At 42.2% G+C, this 25,671-nt stretch overlaps 7 protein-coding genes across 9 annotated transcripts; 3 read left to right on the forward strand and 4 right to left on the reverse strand.

Moving 5' to 3' along the window:
- Positions 1–1,148: 1,148 nt before the first annotated feature.
- On the reverse strand, positions 1,149–5,157 carry LOC128303793 (type 1 phosphatidylinositol 4,5-bisphosphate 4-phosphatase). The gene is made up of 5 exons (XM_053040854.1): positions 4,474–5,157; positions 3,357–3,523; positions 2,462–2,671; positions 1,802–1,966; positions 1,149–1,714 (listed from the first exon to the last, which is right to left on the reverse strand). The coding sequence occupies exons 1-5, from the start codon at positions 4,553–4,555 to the stop codon at positions 1,583–1,585; spliced, it is 756 nt and encodes a 251-aa protein (XP_052896814.1). The 5' UTR covers positions 4,556–5,157; the 3' UTR covers positions 1,149–1,582.
- Positions 5,158–6,058: 901 nt separating this feature from the next.
- On the forward strand, positions 6,059–9,971 carry LOC128300731 (choline transporter-like 1). The gene is made up of 6 exons (XM_053036901.1): positions 6,059–6,303; positions 6,819–7,896; positions 7,987–8,266; positions 8,343–8,505; positions 8,574–8,795; positions 8,881–9,971. Exons 1-6 carry the CDS (start codon positions 6,196–6,198, stop codon positions 9,097–9,099), a joined length of 2,070 nt encoding a protein of 689 aa, XP_052892861.1. The 5' UTR covers positions 6,059–6,195; the 3' UTR covers positions 9,100–9,971.
- Position 9,972: 1 nt separating this feature from the next.
- On the reverse strand, positions 9,973–11,057 carry LOC128300732 (zinc finger matrin-type protein 2). 2 transcript variants are annotated; one of them, XM_053036904.1, is made up of 2 exons: positions 10,891–11,057; positions 9,973–10,803 (listed from the first exon to the last, which is right to left on the reverse strand). In XM_053036904.1, exons 1-2 carry the CDS (start codon positions 10,982–10,984, stop codon positions 10,316–10,318), a joined length of 582 nt encoding a protein of 193 aa, XP_052892864.1. In that variant the 5' UTR covers positions 10,985–11,057; the 3' UTR covers positions 9,973–10,315. The 2 variants fall into 2 exon arrangements, with proteins under 2 accessions (XP_052892864.1, XP_052892863.1); XM_053036903.1 differs by having other exon boundaries at positions 10,879–11,057.
- A 1,173-nt stretch (positions 11,058–12,230) lies between these two features.
- On the reverse strand, positions 12,231–14,365 carry LOC128301390 (peflin). Of its 2 annotated transcripts, none has more exons than XM_053037837.1 (3): positions 14,224–14,365; positions 13,720–13,942; positions 12,231–13,644 (listed from the first exon to the last, which is right to left on the reverse strand). In XM_053037837.1, the coding sequence occupies exons 1-3, from the start codon at positions 14,233–14,235 to the stop codon at positions 13,274–13,276; spliced, it is 606 nt and encodes a 201-aa protein (XP_052893797.1). In that variant the 5' UTR covers positions 14,236–14,365; the 3' UTR covers positions 12,231–13,273. The 2 variants fall into 2 exon arrangements, with proteins under 2 accessions (XP_052893797.1, XP_052893796.1); XM_053037836.1 differs by having other exon boundaries at positions 13,720–13,963.
- Positions 14,366–14,659: 294 nt separating this feature from the next.
- LOC128303447 (survival of motor neuron-related-splicing factor 30) lies at positions 14,660–15,974 on the forward strand. Its single transcript, XM_053040397.1, has 3 exons — positions 14,660–14,809; positions 14,898–15,301; positions 15,383–15,974. The coding sequence occupies exons 1-3, from the start codon at positions 14,768–14,770 to the stop codon at positions 15,651–15,653; spliced, it is 717 nt and encodes a 238-aa protein (XP_052896357.1). The 5' UTR covers positions 14,660–14,767; the 3' UTR covers positions 15,654–15,974.
- Positions 15,975–16,166: 192 nt separating this feature from the next.
- Positions 16,167–16,926, forward strand: LOC128300889 (mediator of RNA polymerase II transcription subunit 10). The gene has a single exon (XM_053037128.1). It carries the CDS (start codon positions 16,222–16,224, stop codon positions 16,612–16,614), a length of 393 nt encoding a protein of 130 aa, XP_052893088.1. The 5' UTR covers positions 16,167–16,221; the 3' UTR covers positions 16,615–16,926.
- A 4-nt stretch (positions 16,927–16,930) lies between these two features.
- On the reverse strand, positions 16,931–20,802 carry LOC128300888 (solute carrier family 12 member 8). The gene is made up of 5 exons (XM_053037126.1): positions 20,345–20,802; positions 18,793–20,272; positions 18,451–18,714; positions 18,200–18,378; positions 16,931–18,132 (listed from the first exon to the last, which is right to left on the reverse strand). The coding sequence occupies exons 1-5, from the start codon at positions 20,374–20,376 to the stop codon at positions 17,973–17,975; spliced, it is 2,115 nt and encodes a 704-aa protein (XP_052893086.1). The 5' UTR covers positions 20,377–20,802; the 3' UTR covers positions 16,931–17,972.
- Positions 20,803–25,671: the final 4,869 nt, after the last annotated feature.

Raw genomic sequence — 25,671 nt, forward strand, 5'->3', positions numbered from 1 at the left:
TTTGGTACGCACATTTGCTAACACACGATCACCATTTTGATCAATGTCCTTTCGAAGCTCCAGATGTTATGTGTAAGGTTTATCATAACTAATATCATTATTAGAACAGCGCGATATAGCGTACACTTCTCGCGAAGATTAACATTGGTTTTAGGGACAAACGTTCAGAGTGTGTGTGTATGTGTATGTGTGGGAGGGAGGCCTGGCACGATTTACATTTTCGTGTTTTGATACGTAACTTAATTATGTTTAATCTTTAGTAAAACCATTAGCTAATAACCACTGTGTGTTGCTGTACGTCTGCACTTATGATCAGCTTGATCGGCCCAAACACTGAAGGAAAGAACATATTTCGTTCAACTGCAGCATCCCACTACATTGTGAAGCCGCCTTTGCCTCAATCCGTATGCTTTTGGTACTGTATAGTATTACATATAGGGCATCCCCTATGAGCACGAACGCGATCGTAAGAAAAGTAAATGTGTATGAATGTATGTATCATATGTATATATGGATGACTTCAGCTTTCGGTTTATGCCATTTACGCCTGACAAACATATCATTCAAGTCGGTATCACCGGCATTCGCTATGGGCATTCACCGGTTTTTCGATCGTGCCTGTTATCAAACACTTCTCATCGTTTCGTCTTATGACCAACACCGGTAGCAGTAGTACACAATTATGCGGTGTGGTTCGTATTGCTGCTAACTCACTTCTCCTAAAACGTTAGCAGTATATTATGCATGTTATGTGGGTATTTATATCGTGAAGATAAGTTTTCTTCGCGATCGCATTTTGTTTCCCTAATCATTTCACATTTTATACAATAATAATAAATCATAATAACATATGCTTGGCTATAAGTGTAATAAAAAAAACATCAAGACTGTTTAAACGTTTAAAAGAACAACACATAATGAAGGGACAAGAGCGGTATCAGTAATCAAACTGGAAGATACATTCCTCAAGAGAAGTGCACTGCCATCGACGACGTGACTGTAGGATACACCCAAAAACACAAACTACAAGCAGATAAACTGCAAACATACAATTCATACAAACTGCATCATACATTCGGTGGTGAAGTACAACATGTGTCTGTGACGCATTACGCCACTTTTTGCTTCCCACTTGCTCCCACTTCCTTTCCTATCAACCTAATATATAGTAATGTCTAACGTTTTACAGCAACTGTACGATTTCGCCTAGGTTTGGAGGTGTCGAATCTATCTGCCCAAAACTCTTCTACATAAATTTTGATTAAACATTCCTTTGCAGCGCAATTGTTGCTTCTCCTTCCGATCACTTCTCTTCTGAAACTCTCAAATTGTTTGTTGACTTTTACCTTGCCTTTTGGTCGTTCGCAAAGTGTACTAAACAAACCCTTTCTGTATCTACTTTTCCTCCCAATACCACACACGCCTCACATTTGCTTCGGCATTGGTTTGTATGTTATCTACCGTTTATCACCATGCATACATCCCGGTGCATTCATCATGCACACACACCACCGGAATACAGAAGGCATGTGTACGGGCTGTTTCTTTTCATTCAGGAATGTGTCTGTGGTTGCAGCATCTCTTAAGATGCCACATTTGTGAACGGCCCATCAATGTTGCTAATCTTCAACGAACAGTAGTAAACCGTCTTTGCAAACAGCAGCAAAGAGATGAGATAAAGGCTAATGTATGCCACAAAAATTCCACTATAATCCTGCAATGAAAACAATCAGCAAAGAAAGGAAACGTTCGTTTAAAGGAGCAAATAGTTAAAGAAACGGAAATGGTGAATGGCCCTTACCCTCACGTAGGTGTAGGTGGCAAATGTAACGCCGATACCGATAGCCAAAAATATAATTCCACCAAGGAAGTGTAGATTGCGTCGCTTACGGCAGAAGTCCGGCCCGACCGAAGACACTTTGCGACAATGTGGACATCTCGCCAGATTGTTCTTCAACGTATCAAACTGTAAGTATAAGTGGTCAACAACAACAAAGTAAGTATAAGAAGGAAGTCTGGTAGAACTTGTGTTTAAAAGGGAGACTCAAAAGCCAAAAAAAGATTTTTCTGTTGCATTCTTAAACAAACCCGGTTTGACGGTATGCGGTCATAAACTATCGGGATCTTAAAATTGCATTTCATTGTCATTATTATGCTCATAAAGTGAAGAGAAAAAACTTAAAATTAAAAAATTTGAGCAACCTTCAGTAAATTAGGCGAAATATTTCTTATGCAAGATGAAAAACAATGGGTTCCTAGAGCATTCGAGATATCTTAGGTTACAATTAGCAAAACGCTGTTGCACTGGGTCATATTAACTCCTCTGGCTGTAACTTCGTTGCTTGTCAGTATATTGATTTTTTAATTTTTCCCAAATATTACCAAACCCTTCTGCTTCAAGGGAATACAATTTTTGGAGACCTCTGAAAGTATTTCTTCCCTTAATTGACGAGCTACATACCAAGAACGTATCGTGACAGTGACCACAGGTAACGCGACACATGCCGGGCATCGGTAGCAACGGTGGCGTTACCGGACTCGGAGCCAAATTGATAATACGTTTGCAGTTGGGCCGCGGACAGGCAACCCGCTGGGAAGAGCTCTTGCAAATCAGCAAGCAATTGCACGGGCATCGTACGTACTTCTTGCCAGCCGGTGCATTCCGAATGGGCTACAATAAAAGACAGAAAGAGAAAATAGTGTTAAATTTACCGATTGGTGAATGCACTGATGACGCATATTGTTAACTCGAAGGAAGAGGAATTCCTTGTTTTTAAAGTTTAGTACATTCCGTCCGGGGAGTTAAGACACACACACACACACCCACAGAGAAACTCGAAACCGGTTCAATTTCAAGTATAATGTAAACTTTTAAGGTTTGTCTTAAAAGTGCATCTAAGGAAGGTAGGCGCCTCCTGCTCAAAATTACGCTGCTATTCCTTCCCGGAAGACTCACATGCGCGTTCTCCAGAGTCCCACAGGAAAGCCTACATTAAACAAAAACCACCACAGCCTTTCGTGAAGCCGAGACGGACGGTAAGCGTCAAAAGCTATCTCGTTCGTCACCATTCGTCATACAGGTGCAGTCGTGTATGTGCTAGTATATCTTACGCCTGTCCGGAATATTTCAAACAAACTGGCTGGTCGGGTGGATTAAGTGGATCAAGTTTCATTGTACCACAAAGCAAAAACAAAAAAAACCTCACCGTAGGGATGAGATTCGTGTGTTACGAGCTAAAAAGGCTTCTCGCTTGTGTCTTTTCTTGAGTATCCAACCCGAAAAGAGATGTTCGTCTGGTGAAAAACGGGGAACATATTTAAAAGCATAATATCTCCAAATGCAAGCAGCATCTTACTGTCGCTTCGTTACACTGCAAACACTTGACGACATGTTGTTCCTTTTTCCAGGAGATGTCGATCAGTGCCTGGCATACGCGGCACGTCACTATAATACTATTCTGTTGCTCCTGCTGATACGAGGGTGGCACCTCGTCCGGACCGATGGGAGATGCATTCACGACCGCTAAAAAGAAAGTGAAAAGAGGAACACATTAGATTTGCTTTATTACAATCAGTCAACTTTGAATAAGGAACTACCATATTCATTTGATTGTCCCTTGCTTAATCATGTTTTAAAGACAAATGAAGGGCTAAAGATCCCACTAATGTAAACAAACAAAACTCTTGATCGTGTCACATGCCGATTGGATGTTCTAAGTCGACATATTGCCGTAGGTTATTTATGCAACATTTGTACTAAGTATTAAACATTTGAAGTAACATTTCCTATAGTACATCTAGAATGGTGCGATGGGTCGATTGCTTTGCAATGTCGGAATGAATGTTTATGGCCTTCACATCACCCACATCATCACCCACGTCCGTGGAAGGTCCTCTCCTATTCTGTATATCGCAGTGGGCCGCCTTTCGCCGTGGGTCTTGCTGCTTGTGGAAATTCACAATCTCTTGGGCCACTGCGGGCTACAGCTGATAAGAAAACGTAATGTATAAAAACAAAAGAACTGGCGTTTCTTTCGCTACATTCGTATGTTTGTTTCTCCCTGACTCATTACCACTCCTCACATCGCCCCCTCGCTCGCCATCACCATCCTTCTAGCCGGTGGATTTGATTTGTCAAGCCCACTGCTTCTATTGCCCTGCAGCAGCAGTATGCACGGTTTACTATTCGTAAAACAGTGACAATACATACACAAGGCTGACTCATCACATAACCACAGCTCGAGGTGGAAAGAAAAATGACAATTCATTCGCTCTAGAACCCCAATCGCTTCCAAGTAGACTACGTAATGCAGATTAAATTTTCACAAAAATTATATTCCAGCGGTTGATAACAGCAACGTTGAACATCCTACTATTGATTGGAACGGCTGTGTATTAGATTCTGTGCTGGAGAACGAAGAAAAAAAACATTCTTCCGGAAATGTTACGCCCTGTCCTGCTCCCTGTACTTACGTTGCACTGATCCTGAATCTTGGGATTGTTGCTGTTGCTGTGATTGCTTCAGGAGCGGTTGTTTTTCCGATTCACCATCCATTGCAACTTCCGGACCCTGCCTGCCTGCTTGCCACTACACGATGGAAACTACACTTGGGTCGCTGTTTTGTTGTTGGTGCGACTGTTGCCAATTTACTGCGATTGCAGGCTTGCACACTGAACACCACACCGCACGACCCGTCTGTTACCACCACCCACCCGTCGACTGTGGTTACCGTGCGTGCAGGGTAGGCACAGAAACAAAGAGAATTTCTCTGCACCGCCCGTTCTACACAGGCCCGTTTGCAGGACAGGCACACGCAGTACACACTGGGCGCACAGTAGGGTATTACTTCACCGAACGAATCTCTAATCTAATCTGCGTCTCTCGTTAGCACGCATTCACTTGAGAATCCAGCGGCCCGATAGATGGAGACGGTAAAAGCAAACAAATTGTTCGATACGTTTTTTCGCCTCACTTTGACATTTGCGATATTTGCCCTTTCTCGTACGCATCGAACGAATTTCTAATGCTTCACTACTTCACGCCCCTGTGCGCTTCGGGCGTTTGGGCAATCTTTTCAAGCTCGTAATTGCTTACTAAAACGCGCTTTATCCCCGCCCGTATGTAGAAAGCAAGAAAACGCGGCTAGCAGTAATGTACCACCATGTTAATTCAAGTGCTGACGGACGAACTAATAATGCAATGGTAAATATAGACTGATGTAGCCGATTGGTGCTGTCCCCAGAAAGCTACGATTGTTTGTTTGACAGGTGCAGCATTGAATGCATTGGCAGCAAACGGCAAACGTTTGAAAGTTTTGTACGATACCGTTTGTAATAGGACCCAATATGGCTTCGCCCACCCGAGGCGCAAAGTTTTGACATCAGACGTATGGACGTGTTAATCTACACGCATTACACTAGATGGCGTAAGCGTGCTATTTGTTTTAGAAATGCAATATTCTTTGCGCAGAAAGGCACATGCTGGAAAATCTTTATTTTGAATGTAAACTTCAATATATGCAGTTATTTAAGTTAACATAAATCATTGCGATTGGTTTATCGTATTGGTAATACCCCCTATGCTAGCGTGGGTAATAATCCCAGACAATTCCTTCTTGTACTTTATTTCAAATTTGGCTTGTTTTTAGCTTGGAAATCACACCAGATATAATGTATTATTAAACTCTTTCTTAGCACATAAAACGATTGAGAATTGGGAGTTGTACTTGCTGAAAGTCGCAATTGATTTGTTTTTGCATCTCAATATTTGATAGAGAACGTTACACCAGACAAGGCGAGGGTTCCAGTGCTTTGGCAGAAGGCTAAACAATGTTTCAACACCACATAAAATACACTTGGATATAGAAGGCATACCCCAAAATAGTTGATTACCAAACAACAAATTCAAATTATCAAACAAGCAAAAGCAAACGAAAACATCAAACGTCAACCGATTGCGCACCGGGCCGTCAGAAGCTTCACTAGCTTCGCAACCAGCCCTGCACACACTAAAAGCGAAGCGACGCCAACAACAACAATAAACACTGCTGCCGGGATCGCGTCATCTGGGTGGAATGTTTTGAGCGGAATTAGCAATTAGCATCCCCGCCCTAAACTGCCGTATTAAAAGAAAACCACAAAACGGACACATTTGCTGTGGCACCAGCTCTTGCAGAAAGTGTTTAATTTACCACGATGGGTTGCTTTGAGAGCAAACCCGACCAGCAAGTACAGCCGGTTACCGTCCGATCACCTACGGACATCTTCTGGCTTGTGCTGTACGTCGTCTTCTGGATTGCATTGGTATGTAAAAGATCGTCGTACAGCACTTATTCGAAAATATTTTAAATTAACCATCATATGGCCTTTATTTTAATTCATTAGTATATACCCAACTGTGGCTTTGAAGGAATTCCCGTATGGTTAGCATCTATTATTAACTAATATTCTGTATAGAAGCGCGTGCGTGCGGTTAATAACAGTGTAATGACTCGATTGCAACGTTTCCTCCCCATGAGCTTACTCATGCGATCGTGTTTCAAGCCCCTTTTATTTATTTTTTGTACCTGTTTAAACAACATATGGATTTTCCAGCCCCTTTTACCCTGACCTCGGACATGAAATTCGTCTAAGTAAGGAAACGGGGTGAAGATGGCTTCCCTTTTTTTAACATTTCAAATGCTCCCCTCCGCATTGACTGCGTGCACTCTTCAAGGTCAAACTTAATGATCCACAATACACCGGCTTTGAATGAAACGATTGGCCCCACCCTTTACTTTGCACTGGCTATTTAATTCCCCTTTACTTTTACGTTACAGATCGTAATCGCAATCTTTTCCTTCATCTACGGAAATCCGCTACGCATCATCAATGGGTACGATTCCTTCGGCAACACGTGCGGCGTTCGCAGCAACAATAAGTTCTCCAATTTCCCCATGTCCGGCATGAATACGGAGGACAAACCGTACCTGTTTTTTCTCGACATTAAGGAGCTACGCCATACGTTGAAAATTTGCGTCAAAGAATGTCCGCAGCGAGAAATTCTAAATGCGGCCGAACTGTATCGTTACTACGAAGATCGGAAGGCGAAATATTGTCGGTACGATTTTAATATGAGCATGCTGCAAACGCAGGATGCTAATGGTGCGAAATATTTTGACTTTGCTGGGCCATGTCCACCGTTTCCGGTGTATCAGTCGGCACCCGTACTGCACCGTTGCATACCGACCGGGGTAAATGCACCGCTTCAGCAGGTGAAAAAGATGTACGCGCTGATCAACTCCTGGGAGGCTACACAGCAGGTGTTCAGCGATCTGTACAAAGCGTGGCCAACGGTTGTGCTCGTGTGTGCGCTAAGCTTGGTATTTTCGATCATAATGATTGCGCTGCTGCATTGGCTCGCTGCGATCGTGTCGTGGCTGATCTGCATCATCGTCGTGGTGGCCAGCATTGGTATTACGGGCGTGCTTTGGTGGAGTTATTATAAGGCAAAGCACACGCTCGATACCGACCAGCAGCTGTCCTATCTGGAGGAGCTGGTACGCAATGAAACCACCATCTATGTGCTCGCGATCGCAGCCACCTGCATCATGATCATCCTGCTCGTGGTTATCTACTATCTGCGGGAGAAGCTGACCGGGCTGGCAGCGCTGTTCGAAGAAGCCGGTAAATGCATGCTGCAGCTGCCGGGTTTGGCCGGTCCTCCGTTGCTTGCCTTCCTGGCACTGTCCATCTTTCTTGTGTTCTGGGTTGTGGTGGTCGTGTGCTTAGCAACGGCCAACTATCCCGGTGTGAAGCCGTTGCTTCCGTTGGCACAGCTTGAGGAAAACCCGTCGGTGGCGAACGACACGAAATTGAAGCCAGAATTTGTGGGCAAGAATGATACTAACTTCAAATGTGAGTACAGACCCGGGCAGCCGATCTTTTTGTTTTATCTAACAAACATAATTGATCGATCTGTTTTCTTTACTTCTTTCGATTAAACAGCGTTTAAATTGGTTGAATATCACGACGTGAACGCACTGCGCCACATGCTGTGGATCTACATCATTGGGCTGATCTGGACGAGTGAGTTTATTTTCGCCTGCCAACAGCTGGCCATTGCCGGGGCGGTTGCTTTTTGGTACTTCCGTAAGCCGACCGATTCACCGGTTTTACTTGCGATCGCCAAGCTGGTCAAGTATCATCTCGGATCCGTCGCCAAGGGTTCGTTCATCATAACGATCTTCAAAATTCCACGTCTCATACTGACCTATCTGTATGCCAAGTGAGTGTATGCCACCGTGGTGGTAAGAGAGCGTTTCGTTAAACCCATTCATTCATTCCCATTCGTTGTCTTGCAGGTTGAAACGTCACCAGCAGGAAGGGTCCGAGTGTGCTAGCTGCTGTTTACGGTGCTGTATTTGCAGCTTCTGGCTGCTGGAGAAGTTCATCCGCTATCTCAACCACAATGCGTACACCGTGATCGCGATCGAGGGTGTGAACTTTTGCCCAGCAGCAAAGATTGTAAGATTTGCGACACAATCGTACTCGCTGTAACGAGTGTTGATTATTGTGTGTTTCTTTCACCGCAGGCCTGGAATGCACTCGTGACCAATGCGCTGCAAGTGGCCACCATCAACGGTGTTGGGGATCTTGTGCTGTTCCTCGGCAAGCTAGCCGTGGCAGCGATTTGTGGACTGATTAGCATTCTGCTGCTGCGTGACAATCCCGATATGCACTTTTACATGGCGCCAGTTATTATTATTACCGTGTTTGCATTCTTTATCGCTCACATCATATTGTCACTTTACGAGGTAACGTTTATTTTGTCGTTTTTTTTTACCATTTACTTATCAAATTCTGCTTCTTTTCACATACACACATCCATGTTCCTTGCAGATGGTTGTCGATACGCTGTTTCTTTGCGTGTGTGAGGATCGCACCATCAACGGCAACAGTGGCCGCTGGAAGGAAAGCAATCTGGCTCGGCTGCTGGGTGAAGCACCGGAACCGGATGCGGTTGAGGCACCGATGCAGGAGGTGCAACTAACGCCCATCACGAAGCAACCATTTTCCGCTCAATTCCTGCAGGCCGAGATGGAAAACAGTAAGGCTTAGGATGTACTCTCGGCATAGCATGAAGGAATGTGCATGCGATTAGTAGAGCATAAGTTTCAAATAGTGTGTATGATACGACGATCCGTATAGCTTCACAATCTTCATCAATATTTATCTACATTGGCGAACATTATTCGGCATCAAATGTGTACTTAGAACGGCGTCTTACGACACACACTACTACAATCTAGTGGATGTATGTTTGTAAAGCGATTGCTAGCCACAAAAATCTCATACGCACAACTAAAGACACATACAATACTCGTTCACAGCTCAGGTCATCAGTGTCCAATTTTTGCTACATCTATTTAATTAGTAAAACAATATTTCCCCATCGTATATTACACGGTTTCGACATTATAAAATCTGTCCACATGATGTAGTTTAAGTTTTTCGGAATACTGTAATATGTAATCGGTATAGCATTTATACATTAAGAGCAACGCAACAATCGAACGCGCTCAAACGCACAACAAACCAGTACGAACCAACGATACAATTGATTGCAACAAAACGTTCTTCTCAAACACTAGCGACGACGTGCTTCCCAAGAGTTTATTGTGAGGCAAATGCAGCAAAAGAGACAGGAATACCAAACACCTGTCGACCGATTAGGAACGTGGGAACCTATTTACAATACTGATGCTTATTGCAACGTTAATATTGACTGTTGAATGTTTATCGTACACGCAGGATACGCATTTTGTATGACCGGTTATATATTTTTTTCTTAGTTTTGTATTAACTATACATGAATTCTACATCACGATGGTGAGGAGAAAGATGAACTGTTTGCTATATATTGCTACATGAGAACAACTGTGCTAATTGAATTAAACTGAATAAAACTTTGCACTTGCCGTTGCAGTTAAGTGAGGTTTTTAAATTAAAGTTTATTCTAATATACAACACCGCCAGTTACAGGTAAGTCGAGTTATACAAGTTTAGTTTAAGGTTGAACATCGGCCTGATGTGCATGTAAGATGAGGTTTTGCAGACAGAGCAATGCGTCTGTACCGTTTGCTCCTCACGTTTGTAAAGCACGTGTCTGTGTATTATCGGTGAGCTGGAACCATGCGACGGAAACCAAAAAATGAAGAAACCCGCGGCGCAGTCCAGAAGGTTCATTAAGCCTCGCGGTGGATGGGTATCCACCCACCATGGCCTGCACATGGTGTTAACCTTCTGGCGAACGCCTTGTCCGGATCAAGATTGTTCAGTTTTTCTTCGATCCACCGAACCCGGCAAATCCCATTATGGCGGCCATTTCCGAGCTGCCCGCATCCAGATCGGGATCAGCGTCATCATCGTCATGTTTTCGCTTGCGCTCTTTTCTCTTCTCGCGCTTGTACTCCCGGTATCGGTCTTCCTCCTCCTTCGCTTCACGTACCCGTGACTCCAGCTCGTAGTCTTTCTTCTTTTCCTCGGTTTTCTTTTTGTTTATCTTGAACCGTTCCTTCACCTGATCTAGCGAACTTCGTTCGACCTTCATCGACATACCGAGATTGCGCTGATGCTTCTTGCCATTGATGTGGTCGAGAAAGTTGATCGAATCCTTCACCACACAGTCGCACACGTTACAGTAGTACCCGCCGGACTGGGACGAAGGTGTGCTCTTGTTGATGACCATACTCTTGCCCAGCTTGCTGTCCAGATCGACTTTGTACTCGCGCTGCTTGAGCAGCTCCTTAGTGACGGGCTCACCTGGTGGGAACAATCAACAGGTTAAAGCACAGCATTCCTGGAAGCTGGTGCATCGTTTAACACCACCGTTCTTACCATCGTCCTCACTGCCTTTATCCTTGGAAAGAATACGCTCGTGCGCGAGCCTTTCGTACTCCTTGCGATCCCACTTCCGGCGATGGTCGTCCGGTCGCATCGACATCGTGAAACCCCTGTAAGGCTCGTGCAGGTTTAGCGTGAAACAATAATGTGATACAATTTTATCTCGCAGAACAACTGTTTACACCGTTTCGCATATGTGCGGGATATCGCAATAACAATAACAAACCAACCGAAGCGAACGAGTCGCGGGTTTTATCATTTCGAATAGACTGACAACTGGGTTGTAGAAAAAGGAACGAACTTTTTTGACAAATTGGTACAAAGCCAATAAAATCGAAGCAAGACTGCAGCGAGGTATGTATTAATACTTGAGGAGTTATTTTGGATGCATTTGTAACCTGATTTCGGTTAGTAATTGTTGCAGAGATTACATGGATTAGTGTTTCCAGAATTTGATGCCAAACCGGTTGCAGCATCAGCAGACAGGAAGGTTCCTTTCATCGTTTACAAATTTAGAATTCTACTCACTTCTCAAACTCACCGTCCGGCAAGACTCAAAATCGAAGCAAGACTGCAGCGAGGTATGTATTAATACTTGAGGAGTTATTTTGGATGCATTTGTAACCTGATTTCGGTTAGTAATTGTTGCAGAGATTACATGGATTAGTGTTTCCAGAATTTGATGCCAAACCGGTTGCAGCATCAGCAGACAGGAAGGTTCCTTTCATCGTTTACAAATTTAGAATTCTACTCACTTCTCAAACTCACCGTCCGGCCTGATGAGAAGCCTGTAGCCCCAAGCTGTCCATCATACTAATTACAATCTAGTAGACGATCCTGTTTCCAAGCCTTCCAATGTTCGCTTCTTTAAGAATTCCACAACCAGTCCAACAGTGACCAACTCTGCTGAGTTCGTTCATCGACAGCTATTTCGTGTTTAAACATTGTTCTTGAAAGAATTATTCTAGCTTAATCTTTTCTAGCTTTAGTCCATTCTAATCTCAAACTCGGTCCAGCATACTTGTTTTGGCCTACTTGGTAAGAAATTCCAAACTTCTAAACCAACAAGACAGGGTTCGTTCGTCAGTGTTTTGGAATAAGTTTGGTGGAAAAAATGTAGGGTGTTTCTACCGTTGCCTATCTGTCTTTGAAAAAGGTCACGTGATGGAACTGCGATATGTATGCGGTCGTACGCAATGAAAAATTTATTACGATATTTATTACACTATTTCAATGTGTGTTAAATTACGCTAAAACATTAAATCACAGCCATATCCTGGAAGATAAACTACAAACAACAACAAAATTAAACTTTTTCTCTCATTCCCAAAATTCCAACAGTGAAATAGATAATAGTACATTTATTACCGATAGATTAAAATACAATAAATGCTTCGTCGTTGTTACCATCGCCGCCGGCACCACCAACGAAGTCACTAACGCGCGCTAGCCATTCTCATCTGATTGCTGGCGGCGGTTGCGAAAAACTTATAACCACACACATAAGACGAACGATAGCACTCCATTGCGCAGAAACCATTGCCAAATCAACTCAAAAGATATAACTAGCTCCAGCACACACGAGCGAACGGAACCGTACGCTGCCAAGATGTATGTGTTTATATGCGGCTGCATCCCTTCATTCTGCTCCTTTTCTTCAGATCCTACCATCCTGCCCTTTTACTCTTCTTTATTCTAGCGCAAGATCTGTACCTCACTCCCATCTCCATTGATAGCATGCCTTTTAAATTAGATAAATGATGACGCATATGGTTGTTTAATCGGTCGGTACTCCGGATACTGGAACTGCTGTGTTTTGTGGTTTGGTTGTAGGTCTGCTATTACTATTACCCCTCCCACAATCAATGTACGATAAGATGAATATTGGTGTTTCGGCATGGAATAAGTTATGATGTTAACGGTTTACATGTTTTGGGCATCTTGTTGCACTGATTGTTTCTTGTTTACGGTACGCAAATCGTAGTAGAGTCGCTGGTTCCGCGGCTGGTTCTAACCGTTGCATCCTCACCTCAAATGCTCATTTAAATAGCAATGGTTTTTTTAGTTTTGTTTTTCCTTTCTGAGTGGGTTATTTTGATTCAATCTCACAAAAGCGTATTTCATTCAACTGAATAAGGCTCATCGACAAACATCCATCCCGGTACCATCCATCCACCCCGCCATAGTTCTCGCTGCTTATTTTTGTCCGTTTAGTACAATACTTCAACAGTTGATTTTCCACCGTGCATTATTTTACCTTTCTGCGTGTGTAGAGTATGTGTGTGTGTGTGTGTGTTTGTGTCCGTGTTGTTAAACGATAGCGGTTAGGTTAGAGCGTCGAATCGGGTGCGAAGATCCTTCGGCCTGAACTGTCCCCGCTCGCACAATTTTAGGAACACATCGACAGCGCAATGCCTAGAAAATCCTCGAATCCGATCGTGATGATGCCCTTCTGCTCGGTATCACGCACGCGGAACGCATCGGTAAAGCGCTGAATCTGGATGCACGTCACGATGAATTGGTCCACCGAGATTTCCTTCCGATTGACTGGATCGTTCTTCGCGATCAGGTACTGTATGAACTGTGGCGAAAAGCGAAAGCCCATCTGCGTCAATGCTTGGGTTAGTTCATTTTCCTCGATGTGGCCGGATGCGTCGCGGTCGAAATTTTTAAACACCTGCAGCCACTGGTTGATGTAGTTGTATAGCTTCTCAAAGTCGTAAATGTCCACCGTACCGGTCTTGTTCCGATCGAACATGCCTGCAAATGAAGATAAAAAGGCATTGAATTATACGATCCGTGCTCAGTCGTACACACTATTGCATTGCCGCTCACTGATCATCAGGTTACAGGCGGTGTCCGAAAAGTGGTCGCCTCGGCCATTAATGAGTGCCTGCTGCAGTTCGCGGTTGTTAATACGCCCCGTGTTGTCTTTATCGATGTTTCGGAAGATGTTCTGAATTTCCGGATTGACGGGAGGCTGCTGGGGTGGCGGTGCGTAACCACCGTAGCCACCACCGTAACCAGCGGCCGCCGGATGTTGTCCATAGCCTCCGTACTGCTGTTGCGGAAAACCTCCCTAGCGGAAACCAACACGCATTGAAGCGAGAGAGGGAGAAACAGAGAACAAAAATCCCAATCAAATCAAGCAAGCGTGCAGCAATGATTCACACAATTCCTGCTGGAGTTCTTCACAAGTGCATTGAATCACGTAGCCTGGCATTGGCAAACAGCGTAAATACATCACCACAGTGACGGTGGTGTGCCCAGGATTCGCCCAAACGCAGAACCGAAAACAACACGTCAGCTTATCGATAGCCGAAATCTAATGCCACTCACCTGATAAGCCATTGCTAGATTTATATCTTAGTACGTATACGCAAGCACACGCGAATCCAGAACAATAACTTAATCACGATTAGATAAAAACGAACGCGGACAACACCGTACAATTACTTCCAGACGCGATTTTTTTCCGACGTAGCTGACGAACTGCAGCAGCAGCAAATGTCAAAAGTTGGAAAAGGTCTGTCAAATGCGATTTCGCACAACCCAGCTACTCTACGGACATGCTCCGGAATGAAATTTTCCCATATGTGGGTTAAAGGGGACAGAAGAATCTTTGATCAAATAATGTATCATTTAATTAAATGTCTTTAATTCGCTCAACAGAATGGGCGATTTTTAGTTCATTTGAATCTACAGAGCAATCCATTCTCAAGTATTTAACCCATGCGGTAAATGGCCCCGTTGTTTGACAATTGTTTTCCAGCGAACTAGACTAAAAGTTTATGTTGCTATATAGACGAGATCGCTTGGCTGAGGTTATAAGGTGCAAACAATTCAGGAAAAATAGTCGAATCTTTGTTGATAATAGGCCAAAATGGCAGACGATTTGCAGAACTACAAACTGCAACTGCAGCAGGTAACTGGCAGCGACCAGCACCAACCCACCATTCGAGGAATACTTCGAATCCGCGATTTCACTCCCTACCCTGTGTCCACAACCGTAGGTCGAAGCTGCTCTGCTTACCGATCCGGAGAATGCGGAACTGCTCAAGCTGAAGGAAGATTTGAACGAGGTAATCGAACTGACGAAGGATCTGATCAAGGCACAGCAGGAACCGGAACAGAAGAAATCGGCGTACATTGAGCCGGCCACTAGCAGCTACTACGATGGCGTCTCGGGAGTGGATAAAAAGCAAACGAAACCAGCCAAGGTATGGAAGGTGGGTGATAAATGTTCTGCTAAGTGGATTGAAGACGGTCAGTACTATGATGCTACCATAGAGTCGATTTCGGAAACCGGAGAGGTGAGCATCGTGTTTGAGGCGTACCAAAACCGGAGCAACACAACCATTAGCGAGCTGAAGGAACCAAAGTTACGGAACGAAGTGTTTCCCGCCAACAGTAACAAGTAAGTCACTTGGACTAATGAAACGCAAAAAAAAGAAACCAGTGGCAAACTAATTAACATGATAAATCAATCGTTTTTTAGACGCTTGCGGCACAATCAGAAGGAATATCTGAAGAAAAAGAAAATGAAAAAAGTCCAGCGATTCAAGGAGCTTGAGGAGGAACGCGAATGCGAGAAAAACAAATGGCTCCAGTTTACTGCAAAATCGACGAAGAAATCGGGCGTGAAGGCGAAAAGTATTTTTGCTTCGCCAGAAAATGTTAACGGTCGGGTCGGTATCGGTACGTGTGGTGTATCCGGTAAACCCATGACCGAGTTTTCACATGGCGAGAAGTACAGGAAAGGTGTTTAAACATTTCTAATAGCAACGATTGTAACAAAATTGCGTGTGTTGCAAGATCATTTGTTTCGTTTTGCTATTGAAGCACTCGCCGTATTTTATCCACATGTCTTTAGAACTTGTTTTATTACATACTTTTTCATCTGCACCGTGGTTCAACAAACAGCCGCCGGTGAAGGCGATGTTTCTCAGTAGGCTTTTTATGTTTTTTTCGGTACCTCAGTGAATCAAGAATTGAACTTCGGACGGGCGCGTTTAATAGCATGAGTACCAAGCATACTTTGGGGAAGGGGAGAAATCATATTAAAGTACGAATAAAATGAATAAGCTAATTACGAAGCCCAATTTTTGATTATGCGCTGTTTGTGATCAAAAATTACTTTTCACTTCATTTTGGACAGGGTTACTCGAGTGAAACTATCCCGAAGCCTAAAAGTATTGCACCGTGGGTAATAAACTCAGACAAAAAAAATATTGACTTTTGACGCGAGAGCAATCAAAACATTCATTCCCAAATAAATCTGCAAACGAAAAGATTGCACCTTATTTTTGTGCTGCTAAAGTTTCTCGACACATTAAAATGACTTCGCCGCTGGAAAACCTGGAAAACCATCTGGAAATGTTCATCGAAAACGTGCGCCAGATCCGTATCATCGTGAGCGATTTCCAGCCGCAGGGGCAAAATGTGCTGAACCAGAAGATACAATCGCTCGTCACCGGACTGCAGGAGATCGATAAGATGAAGAACCAGATCGACGTGAATGTACCGTTGGAGGTGTTCGATTACATCGATCAGGGCCGGAACCCGCAGCTCTACACGAAGGATTGCATCGATAAGGCGCTTACCAAGAACGAAGAGGTGAAGGGTAAGATCGACTCGTACCGCAAGTTCAAAAGCAATTTGATGAAGGAGCTAAGCGAAACCTTTCCCGTGGAGATCAGCAAATACAAGGCAATCCGAGGAGACGAGTAGTAGGAATGGTAGTGCTTTGCGGGAACAGCTGAACGCAGTTTCAGGGTCACCACTTGAGTATGGAAGTGTGGCGGCATACCGGTTAATACTGCTGGGTAATATTCGTACGCATCGGTCGCTATATTGTATCATGAAAATTAGAAAGTAACTGTTTATATTATACACGACGTAAATTACTATAAAATAAAATTTTTCTAAAAACTAAGTACAATTCTTTTGAAAGCCTCCTAACTGCATTCACAACACACTGTCCGAAGTTACATGGTCATCATTAACCAAATTCATCAAAGGTCCATTCAGTTATTTCTGTTAGTAATTTTATGTTACCAGTTGTATTTATGTATCTTTACATAGCGTTAGGTTATCCCGCAATTGGTATGTGAGGGGATGTTTGGTTTACTTTCATCACAAAAACAATAAAAGGAATCACTTGCATGTTTATTGTTCTCCGTTTCTGTTCACGACGAAACGAAATGTATATATTAATTAATTTCACTTATCTAAGATTGGTTCCACAGATGTGACCAGGGGATATTAGGTTGACATACATTAGAAGCAGTCTATATACCACAAAATGGCCTTCTCGGTATTCGGCTTACAGCGCAAAGTAAGGGGAAGCCAATGCACTAAACAATACTGAATTACTGGGCATTTCCTGGCGAAGAAAATTATTGATACATAGCTGTCCGGATTAGCGACCAAATACATTATTTTGATAATCTCAAATTTTGCTTCCATTAGAACAGTTTTAATATACAGCATCGTGAGAATTAGTGTGTCCCAGCATTGGGTGGTACGCGAGTACATTAATAAATTAAACTGGAATACATTATTTAAAATGGAAAATCAATTTACAATTCTTACGCTCTAAGATGTAAGCTGCAACACAATAAGGGAAAGGGAAACAAGACCTTATGTACATAATTTCATTTTGATCCTATACTACTTGTTTGTGTTCAGACGACTGAAAAAATCTTTCATCGATGCTCTCTGATTCCGATTGAGTGTCTCTTATTTCTTTGTTTTTGATGTGTAATGCTCGATATTGCTTGTTACGATCATTTTCCTACGATGGTCTAAATATGTTTCACATATAACTTGTGTTTTTTTTTGTGTGTGAAATTTTACAGCGACTCACATTTGTTTTACCAGTATCCATACACTTTGGCGATCGATTATGATACGGCGGGTTACACATGTTACGAAGTAGGGTTGATTTGATCGTTTGCCGCGAGAGCACTCACGGTACAACACGGTCTGTGGCTAGTAAGGGGGCTGGGTTCAGTGTACAACATCGTATCATCAGCGCACCGCAAAAAATTACACACGCTGCCTCTCGTTTGTGCTTACCTTTCTATTCACACTTCATCAACATACCGCCCCTGAACGACCGCGGTCTGGTGATATCGTCGCCGTGAGGCAAAGTCTTCATTTTCTTCATTCAGTTGAGCGGAGGCGAGGTTTACATTCGGGCACGTTTGAGTAACGACGACCTGCTCATAATCGTGCACTCGTTTCCTAAAAACCAGATGAATACAGATGAATTAGAACGTGGCGAAATGTTCAAACGAGCACTACAACTTACCCAAAACAACGGAAAACGACATTCTTCAACCATACAAAGAAGCGGAATTCATGCGCAAGGCCCGGTTTAACAGCTGGATTTGCCGTACCGACGTAGAACCAAACGATAAACACCGTACAGATGCAAATCAGAGCGTACACCCAGCTTACAAGCAGCATTACAAGTATTTTCACTCCAGCCTAAAATGGAAATCAAGATATACGTTGAAAACTCAACCTATCACCGAACACTTACCCTCAACCAATACTCACCCCTAGCAAAGAAGCCCATCGATTACAGAATCCAGAGTACCAATTTTTCGTCTTAGAATGAATTGGTGGTCGAATAGGTGCGATCGGCTCATCATCAGCCTCGCTTAGGGAATTGGCATTGTTCGCACTGTTTGTGCCATCCCGAAAAACTACTTCAGAATCCGCACTGGTAACCGATCCACTGTGAGGTATTCCATTTGGTTGCTGCGATCGTGCGCTCGTAGCGGCATTTGAAGGCACATGTTGTGGTGAGTTAGTTGGGGTCTAAATAAAAAAAAACAAAGACGGTTGATAAGCACATTTGTGCAGTAGGAAAGGATGTGCAATGTAACGTGTACTTACTCCCAGATTTTTGTGTCTCGTTCGTTCCGGAAACAATTGGTCGAGATCATTATTTTCATTGTAATCTCCAGTCGCACCGTAATTTCTTGTCTCGTACAGTGGACTTTGCGCCTGTATCCGGAAGCGTTCCTCGCGATTGTTTTGTATGTCGAACGTTTGCGCCAATGCAAAGTATGAGTAGTCGATGCAGGCGTACGTGAGCAGGAACGGCATTGTGACAATCGGTGCGAGTGTGTTAATATCACCGATGATGATAAATGTAGTTGTTACTCCTGCTACTACAGCCATCGCGTACAGCGGTACCTTGTTGGGGCCTCGTCCTTTGCCCAGTTTACCGATGCCGGGAATTACATTTTCATTGGCAATGCTTTGAAGTACGCGTGGCGTTCCATACATAGCACCCAGACAGGAGGACATGCTTGATACGTAAATACCGGCAAGCAGAAGGAACTCGACTGCGGACACCTTGACCGCGATTTGATAATCCGTTAGGAGGTGGCTTCGTTGGCACGTAGCGCCCAGGAACAGTATAAACACCATGTAAAGGAACGTGGATGTACTGAGTGCAGCTAGCGTACCATTGGGAATGTCCGTCGATGGTGCTCGTAGATCACCGCTCATGTTGATGCCCGAAAGGATTCCCGTGATCGTTGGGAAGAACACACCGAATACTGTGAACCATGACGTACCATCCGTGTAGGCAGACCACAGATTCAATCCCATATTGCCCGATCCCCAGCCATCGAAACCATGCTCGGGCGCCTCACCGATAAAGCTGCCCACCATGAAATCTAGCGCGGACATTAGAATCACAATCAGCAGTGCAAACTGTAACTTAACGACCCACTTTACACCGGCCACATTAATAACGCCGAGCAGCAGGACAGCTGTGATGGCAAAGCCACGGATCGCCCACTGGTTCCCTTCCAGACCGACCAGACCGGCGATCGATTCACCGAAACCGAGCACATTCAGCGCACAGCCGACAGCCTGACCGAAGCAATAGAGCAACCCGAGCGAGCCACCAAACCTCGAGCCCAGGGTGTGGGCAATGAGGAAATAAACGCCACCACTTTCCACCCGGCATCGCTCACAGATACCGACCGCGGACAGTACGGACACAAGAGCAATGCCCACCGCACAGAAGACGATCAGTATGGCGTTCATGATGCCTGCCTCGGCGACGATCCATCCGGAACGCAGAAATACGATCACACCGAAGATATTGATCAGGCAGGATGTAAACACACCGTCCCACGTTCCAAACAGCACCGGTTGCGAGATGAAGAAGTTACTACGCCACCACGGCTTATCGCCCTGATCTTCGGCAAAGATTTCATCCCGGCCCGATGCATGATGTCCTCCGGCACCATAGTCATATTCGTTGCCTAGATCAACAAATCCACCGCTGCCACCTGCCGTGCGACTGTGCGCACGGTTTCGTTCGGTTGGTGATGAATCATCGCTACCGAGCCCATATCTGAAAATGGAATTAAAGAATACGAAAAATTGTTAAAAATCGCATTATCTTCTTTTGCACACTCTGTCTCACCTGGACCAGTCTACATTCGTACCGTTGGGCATTCCTTGCCCAAGTTAGTTCAGCCACGTCACAAACGAAAACAATAGGACCAGCAACAAGTACTTAGTGGTGCAGACTCGTACTAATGATGTTCGTATAATGATTTCTATTTGTTACCGAAGATCGTCACACCAGTGCCTACAGTGCACACCCACTCTGCTGTTGTTGTAGATTTCTCCTTTCTTTTCCACCCCGTTGTCGCGCGTAATCCGTTGTTTTCACAGCCACAGCTACAATCTTGCCCGCCGCTTTCTTGTCCGGTACGGCGTGTATCAATCGTCGTCGTAGCAGGTTGGCGGTGGTTGTGATGTCATGTTTTTCTTACCACACACCTGCTCCACAAGTATTCCTTCCAGCGAAAATATGTTGCGTAGTTAATATAGCCAGCGATAAGGATATCTTGGAGCCCAACACCTTGTGGGCGCGATACTTTCTCCTCTTTTCCAACCAGAAATGTCACTAACAGTAAAAAAAAAACCGTTCTCGTTGTCACAACAAATAGTGTAAAAAGGGGTGGGAAGAAAATGCGAGGAAAATTTCTACGGAGTCACTGCGGGTTTGTGAAGTTATGTCCATACCATTGACAATTTGTTGCACACATTTGCTGGATTATGCATTATTGTGAAACTAGAAAAATAAATTAGAGAAGTTTCAATTTAATGAAAAATTATATTCACTGTTGATCCACTCTGCACTCTTTCGAAGTTGGCACAACGGCCTAAAACTTCACGTTTAAAAAATGCAATACAACCACGGTTTTCCGTTCGATCGATTTTAACGCTCTTCGTGGTTATATGGCACCACGAAAGTCCTTTTTCGGAAAATTTTCCATTTCGGTTTAATACCCGCCAATTTTTATCGAAAATAATAAACAAATGTAGTTTCACCGGCCCATCCCTAGCGAAATCCGCTGTTTCCTTTGTTTTGAACAGTTTGACCAGTGCCCGGTTAATCCTTGTACAAGGCGGTCACGACTGTCTAGCATCTGTCCCAACAACATTTTTCATTTTCTTATCATTCAGTGAAAAAAAAAAATCATTTTGAGACAAAAAAAAAAAAAAAATATATATATATATACTTCAAAATTATAGCTGTACAAATTTAGTTTAGTTTAGTCCTATAAGATAGCAAAATAAGTGTAAGTGTAGTGAGTGTGAACAGTGGGTGATGGGGGTCGAGGACCCAGGAGGAAGTGGGGCCTTCGGGTCCTATTTCAGCATTTTAGGAGATCCTCCAAATAGGAACTCTAAAAAAAGGAGAAAAACTAGAGGTGAGAGGATAATTTTAAGCGAAGCAGCAAATACCGAAGAGGTTTTTATGGTTTTGGAAAGCACCACAAATGGCAAATCCCTTGCAAATTACAACCCTTTCCTGTTCGCAAAGGCGTCGGAAATGGCGATTGGAGGCAGACCGTTAGAAACGACGCTCCTTAGAGACGGTAAAATTTTGATGCGTCTCAGAAATCAGAATGAGGCACAAAAATTAAAAAAAATCAACTTGAACCACGGAAATACGGAGATGCACGTTAATGTATACGAGCACAAAACTCTTAACACCACCAAAGGAATTGTTCGTTGCGATGCATGCATGGTTTTAACGGATGAAGAATTGCTGGAAGGGTTACGGCCACAAAATGTAACCGAAGTGTACATTATGAAGAGAAGAGGAAAAAATGGCGAATTTATAAACACAAGAACGGCCATTATTACATTCAAAACCACAGTGCTTCCCAGAAAAATTGATATTGGATATTACACGGAAAGAATGGAATTATATATTCCAAATCCGATGAGGTGCATGAAGTGCATGCGTTTCGGTCACACTAAAAACAGATGTACAAGAGAAAAGGCATGTGCTAAATGCGGAGAAAATTATCATGAACCATGCGAAAACCCCAGCAAATGCATCTCATGCGGAGAAAACCACTCTGCATTAGATAAAGAATGCCCAGTGTGGAAAGACGAAGTAGAAATAAAAAAAATACAAACAGAACAACGAATCACGATGAGGGAAGCTAGAAGAAGAAGAAGAGAAATAGCACCAGACATCCCCCGCATATACACTACAGAAAATTTCGCAAAAATAGTTACCGGAGAAAAAACGTTAACACAAAAAAACTCGGAAAAAAGAAAACTAGAAGATTCTAGTGAAGAAAATGAAAAAGAGAAAAACCAAAACAATGAAACAACACAACTTAAAAACAAAGAAACAAAAATCATGAATGAAATCGAAAAAATCACGGAAAATATCGAAAATAACACGCAACACCATAAGGAAATCAAAACAAACCAACAAATATATAGTGAGGAAGAAATTTACGTCAGTGACACTGAGGTAAACGAAGTAGAAGTAGAAACTACAGAAATATAAAAAAAAAAGAAAAAACTAATCAAACAAAACAAACTACTTCAATAATAAAACCCCCTACGAATATGAATGATTTGAAGATACTTCAAGCAAACATTCAGAGTTTAAAACGAAATAAAGATGAAATAAGACATATATTACAAGACAAAAATTACCAGGTAGCATGCCTTCAAGAAACCTGGCTAAAGCACGATAAAAAAATAACAATACCAGGATATAACATCATACGCACAGATAGAAACGACGGATACGGAGGAACATGCATTATAATCCAAAAACAAATTACATACAAAAAACTAATCATTACAGACGAAACAGAAGAAGACATCCAAACAACATCAATTCTATTACATTCAGGAAACCTCATAATCATATCCATATACATTGCACCACAAACCACACCACAAAAAATAAAAACCTGCCTAAGAAAAATAATACACAACACTAGACAGTACAGAAAAATAATAATTGCAGGAGACTTCAATGCCCATCACACATATTGGGGAGATGAAAAAATAGACAGAAAAGGAGAAACTATAGTAGAAGAAATAGATAGCTCAAATCTGATTATTTTAAAAAACAACACTTACACTTGCACCCCCACAGACAACAATAGGAGACAAACATCGATAGACCTAACACTGATATCAAAATACATTTACACGCAGACCAAAAAACAAATAAAAGATAACCACATCGGAGGCAGCAACCATAAAATAATTGAAATCACAATTCATAAACTAAAAAAAAATAAACAAAATACTACCATCATTAACAAAGCAAAAGTTAAAAAAAATATAAACAACATACAACCACACGATATTAAAAACATAAAACAATTCACAAAAAAGGTCCAAAAAATCATCAAAGACAGCAGACAAAAAACCAAACACTCCTTGAAATCTTGGTGGAATGATGACATCAAAACCGCCTATGAAACCAGAAACACGGCAAGAAAAGCATACAATCGAACAAGAAACATTGAAAACGCCATAGAACTAAAAAAAACAATAGCAATCCTAAGACTTAAAATAAGACAAGCAAAAAATCAGCAAATAGAAAAATATATGGAAAAAATCAACAACAACACAAACACCAAAGAATTATGGGACCTGCTAAGCAAAATAAGTACCAATAGCGCGAATAACAAAGAAGCCAATATTATACACAACGAAGAAACACAAGCCAAAGAATTCATGAAATTAAACTTCATAAGAAACAAAAATTCCAAATTTAGATTACAAATAGACCCCCAATTCAAAACAGACAACGAACTTATAAACATAGAACTGTGGAACAAAATCATAAACAAAAAGAAAAACACTGCACCCGGCACAGACAAAATTACATATGAAATGCTAAGAAGCATAAACAAAAACACATTAGAAAAAATCATCGCCGATGGAAATAAAATGTGGTTAAAAGGAAAAATAAACAAAGAACTAAAAGTAATAAAAATAATTGCAATACCAAAACCAAACAAAGACATAAATGACCCTAACAACTACAGACCCATCGCTCTAATAGCAACCATAATAAAAATATTAAACACTGCTGCATTAATAAAACTAACCAGATACATAGAGTGTAACAACATATTACCAGAAAAATCCCTAGGCTTCAGGAGCAAAAGAACAATAAATCAATGTCTAAATTATTTTATCAACCACATCCAGCATAACCAGAGACAAAACAGAATTAGTAGTGCCGTTTTTATAGACCTAGAAAAAGCATACAACCATGTACACACAAAAACACTTGTAGAAAAAATGATGAATTGCAATACCCCCCCTCAAATCACACAATGGGTATACGCTTTCCTAAGAAATAGAACCCTACAAATAGAAAGCAACAGCAACACACTCCAAATGTTAGTCACAGATGGTTTGCCCCAAGGAGACGTTATGTCACCCACGCTGTTCAATTTATACACCAAAGATTTACATAAAACAATAACAGAAACACATCCACACAATCAGATAATACAGTATGCAGACGATTTTGTGCTGCTTAGTAGTGGAAAAAACGAAACAGAACTACAACAAAACATTCAAAAAGCACTAAACGCTTTCACACAAGAAATCGAATCTTTAAAACTAAACATCAACATAAATAAAACTAAATACATGATCTTCAAAAAACAGGGAACGAACATCCAGGTCAGAATAAAAAATACAAACATCGAAAAAACAAACACATATAAATACCTAGGCACTATAATAGACAACAACCTCAATTTCCATAAACACATAGAACACCTAAGAAACAAAGCGACAACACGACTAAATTTCCTAAAAATCATCAGCTCCAAACAAAACAATATAAATCCAACAAAAAATCTAAATATTTATCGTGCCACCATCAGAAACATTTTAGAAACGGGAGCTTCATATATACTAAACAGCAACAAAAACAAGAGCAGAACTATGAATACCATTCTAAATCAAGCACTCAGAAAAGCAACAGGCTGCACCAAGACAACACCCATAAACACACTACACGCAATCGCAGCGGAAATACCATTCAACATCAGAATAAAATTCATAGCTAGAAAGGAACTTGCCAAAGACATAGTATTCTCAAAGACAATTAGACAACAACTTAACAAACATCATCAAACAACTTACAAAAGAAAGAAGAAAACACACCAAGAAGAACTATACAATAAAGATCTGAACCTCCTCAAAAAATTATACATCGCAAAAAACAACGACACGGAAAACTACATAAACATCAACACTGAACTTGCACAAACAATAGGCACAAAAACAAACAGCAACCAAACTACTCTAAAACAGATAACACTAGAATACATGAACAAATTAAATAACAACAGACCACGCATTTTCACAGACGGAAGTATTATAAGAAATAAGGCCGGTATAGGTATATACATCAATAACAATCCCCATCAATACTACTACAGCTAC

This window comes from Anopheles moucheti, chromosome 3 (genome assembly GCF_943734755.1).
Source record: "Anopheles moucheti chromosome 3, idAnoMoucSN_F20_07, whole genome shotgun sequence".
NCBI lineage: Eukaryota > Metazoa > Arthropoda > Insecta > Diptera > Culicidae > Anopheles > Anopheles moucheti.